Source organism: Cryptosporidium hominis (genome assembly GCF_000006425.1).
Source record: "Cryptosporidium hominis TU502 chromosome 7 CHRO017001, whole genome shotgun sequence".
In the NCBI taxonomy this organism is placed as follows: domain Eukaryota; phylum Apicomplexa; class Conoidasida; order Eucoccidiorida; family Cryptosporidiidae; genus Cryptosporidium; species Cryptosporidium hominis.
This window is the reverse complement of record NW_666996.1, coordinates 905-5032: the sequence shown is the minus strand read 5'-3', so window position 1 is coordinate 5032 and position 4128 is coordinate 905. Positions and strand designations below refer to the sequence as shown.

Genomic DNA, 4128 nt, shown 5'->3' with positions numbered 1-4128 from the left:
GTATTTATAAAATATCATATCAACATTAGACTAGATAGATTTACTATTAACAGATAAATAGATATACCTCTAAATAATTGAAATTTATATTAATATTCAAAATTGTGATTTTATTTTCAATATCACAATATTTCTTGGTAAATTTTTGTTTATTTTGCTAAAAAAAAAAAATATACAATAAATTTGCTGATGAACAGCCTAAAAAAAAAAATGAAATCACCCTAAAAAAATATTGTTGTTTGATTAAACCTTGAAAGTACAATAGAACAACAATCAAAAATCCAAGCAGTTATGTTTATTTGCATGTATTAAGAGAAAGATATATATACAAAGAAAAATTAATAACGGCACGTTAATTAATTGAAATATATCGATTCTTTTTAAAATGACTAGCTCATTTCCCACAAAAAATGAGTTTAGATAATATATTGTAAATCGAAATATTCCCTTTATCAAGAAGTTGTGAACGTTTATAAATTTTTTTTTTAATATTTTTTCAAACACATTAAATCAATGACAAAATATTCCCAAAATTATTCAATAAAGAATCTTGTATTTTTCATTCAAATCAATTTTGTGATTATAAAAAAATTATTTGAAAATGGGGTAGAAAAAAAATAAAACAAGTTTCATGCAATTATATATCCCATTCAAATATGGAAATAATAGAATATCACTAGCTTTATTTTATAACCCATTTAACTGCCATATTTTTAACCTCAATTCATAATTTTTACGAAGTTATGCTTTAATAAATTTTTTCGGCAGTCAACATCCAAGATCATGACAGTAATTCTTTTATATAATGAATTCAACCAATTGCTTTCGAGTGCTTCTTTGTATTATAGCTTGATTAGAATGTACTTCAAGCTAAACATGTCACTAACTGAACAAAATTAATAATACTAATTAAATTATTAATTTTGCAGTTAATTGAATAAATATCTGAAGTATTTGGAATTTAAGTATTAATCGGAAACATATGCGCGCAGAATAACACTAGACAATATTTATGTAAAATTAGCTTTATCTCGGTGACTTCTTTAGTTATTATCAAGTAAAATTTTCAACCAATCATTAAAAACTGCTTCAAAGTATTTTGCAATAAAAAGATTTTGAAATTTATTAATTAATAAATAATCTGATTAATCCTTGAAAAAAAATTTCACCCTTGATTTTATCAATGCTTAATCAGATTGCTGAAGAATATCGTTCAAATCATATTTATCCAAACTTGCTGCACTTCCCGAAGACGAGCTACCACCCATCGATGTAGGGGCATTAAGCAACATTGGTTTTTTATGAGATCTTTCTCTAGCGCATCTTGAGCTAGAGCCATCAAAAGTCACTTTTGATGTCATCTTTCTTCCACTTTCTCTGTTCCCCGATCGTTCTCTATTCCTTGATCGTTCTCTGTTCCTTGATCTTTCTCTATTCTTTGATCGTTCTCCGTGTGATGATTGTTCTCCATGTCCTCCACTCAAATGACTGCTGCGATAATCCGTGGAAGAAATTTTTAGCGAAGCAAGTTGTTCTTCTAGATTACTAGCTTTTCTACTTTCATATCCTCCATCCAGATATGCTACATCTACTCTTCGGCGCGGTTTGTGAGTGCCATGACTACCATGATCTTCAATTTTGAGTTGAGGCTTTGTAGTCTTTGGTCTAACTGAAGGGTCTGGCCCAAATTGCCTCTTCGATTCCGCCATATCCAGTGTAGGGCTACAGAGAGCAGGCTTTTGAACACTTTGATGCGCTTCTGAACATAAATGGGGGCTGGGTACATGGGGTTTAGTATCATCTAATGTATCAGCAGTTTGTGAAGGTCTAGGATACTTCGTTGAATATGAGCTAGAGACTGCAGTATTTCTTGTTCTTGGAGATCTTTTATTTAATTGCTCATCTTTTGCTTTAAAGCTTTGAAGTTGCATTAGCCCTAATTGATGTGCAAGTGGAAACTTGGAAGATTCCGGAGAACCAGGTCTTTGAATTTTAGATTTACTCATTTCTGATTTATCAGATGATTTAACGTAAGGCTGCTCAAGCGACTTTTCATGTATTTTTTTTAGATCCGCTATACAGAGTTTTTTCTTTTCTTTAGGTCTTTGAATGAAATCTTCTTTACAGAAAAGTTCCTCATCTGTGCTTGTATCCTCAATATCTAACTCTTGTAGGGTAACTCTAAGAGGAAGATTAAGAATACTTTCTAAATTCTTTCTTCGTGCTTCAAAATCCCTACTAGTCTTAAGTGGAATTGGACGCAAATCTCCAGGATTTGGAATATAATCACACGGTAAATTGATTTTTGGATATGACTTTTTCGGTCTTTTAGGTAGCTCAATTCCACATGAAGGTAGCATTGAACTATCAGCTGATCCACGATTATCCCTCATAGCACAAGGCTTACATACACAAGTTTTACTGGAAAATTCATCACTTGTACATGTGCAGACTAATGAACTAGTAGTTTCTTTTTTGTTACTAGTTCTACATACTTTAGAAATTCCTCTAAGTTGTTGATATTGGCTATAGCCGCTTTGTGTAGCTGTGGAACCACCTGAATCACCACCTGAATCACCACCTGAAGCACCACCTGAAGCACCACCTGAATCGCCTCCTGAAGCACCACCTGAATCGCCGCCCGAATCGCCGCCTGAAGTACCACCTGAAGCACCACCTGAAGCCCCACCTGAAGCACCACCTGATGAGCCACCAGGCAGATAAGTTTTCATTTTCTCAAAGTAGTCATCGTAACGTTCTTCATCCGAAGATGAAGAAGAAGTATCATAACCTCCTGAGGAGAGAGGCAGCCTTGATTTTGCATACGAAAGAAATTGTTTACAATTTGGATTTGCTTTGAGAATAGCTCTAATAAGGCTTTTCAATGCAGTTTGACAGAATACAGCAAGCCTGTACAAATTGTATGTTAATCTCGAAAGGCAAAGTTTTAAAGTTGTTAGTTGATCAGCTCTCTTCATAATTTTCTTTATTTTGGAATTTTTTCTAAATAGGATTTCAAGAGTTTGGGTTACATAAGACTTTTCGAATTTACTTTCAGAGAGCGGAGCTACATGATGTCTGGAAGTATTCGGATCAAATTCTTTAACCATTGGAGTAGAAAATCCAGGGAACTCCTTTTCACATGATTTCCTAATATAGACGGATAATATTGCTTGATTTTCTAATGAGAGTTGAGAAATTTCATTCGAAACAATGTCTCGTAAGCCTTCTAAGTCAATATTTGACTCCTTAAAATATGTAAATAGGTATGTAAGTAAAGTTTTCAATTTTGCATAAATATATTTAACTTTAACAAGAAGGCTATGTAACTTAAGGCAAGAAAATGTTTTGAGCAACTTCTCTTTGCATAATCGTTCTTCCGGATGTAAAACAAGTCCGTATTTTGCTCTGGTATCAACAGGAGATTCTGATAAGTTTGAACCATTAATTGAGGATATCGAGAATATCAATGCAAATAGAAATAGTAAAAGAATCCTCATACTAATTCTAATAGCATTAGCGGAAATTTTAATTCCTTTCTCATAATATTTATCTTCGTTCTCAAATTTTTTACTAATTTTAGATTAAACAAGTTAATTTTAGACATTTATACAATAGGCTGGCGCCCATATCTTTATGAAATTAATAAAAAAAAAAAAAAAATATAAAGCTCCCAAATGGCAATTGCAGGTTCAATTCAAGAGATTAATCACGACTAGTTTTGCAGATTAAATATAACTTCGATATTTCTTAAGTAACACTTAAATTTGCGAATAATTAGTTTCGAACAAAAATTTTATTTAGATTTTAGATAGAATGCACCAATATACGTAAAAATAAACTTTCGTCAAGTATCAAAAACTGTTATTTTCCTTTATAAAATAAATACACAATTATATAATACGGTTTAGTTCTATTGTTATATTCAAGTCTAAGTGAACAAAATAGTTGATTGGTTAGTTATTATATCTTAAACTAGATTAAAAAATGATTCAGTAACAAAAAATGTTATCAGTCTTAGATGACTACAGCTATGTATCATTAATTCCTTTCAATAACACAAAGCGAGATTAATAATATTCATTTTTATCAATACCTGTTAGAACTTTTAAAAACTTGCACACGCTC

The 4128-nt window shown here is 31.6% G+C and overlaps 1 protein-coding gene across 1 annotated transcript; it reads right to left on the bottom strand.

Moving 5' to 3' along the window:
* Nucleotides 1-1187: 1187 nt before the first annotated feature.
* On the bottom strand, nucleotides 1188-3500 carry Chro.70010 (hypothetical protein). Its single annotated transcript, XM_660449.1, has 1 exon — nucleotides 1188-3500. One exon carries the CDS (start codon nucleotides 3498-3500, stop codon nucleotides 1188-1190), a length of 2313 nt encoding a protein of 770 aa, XP_665541.1.
* Nucleotides 3501-4128: the final 628 nt, after the last annotated feature.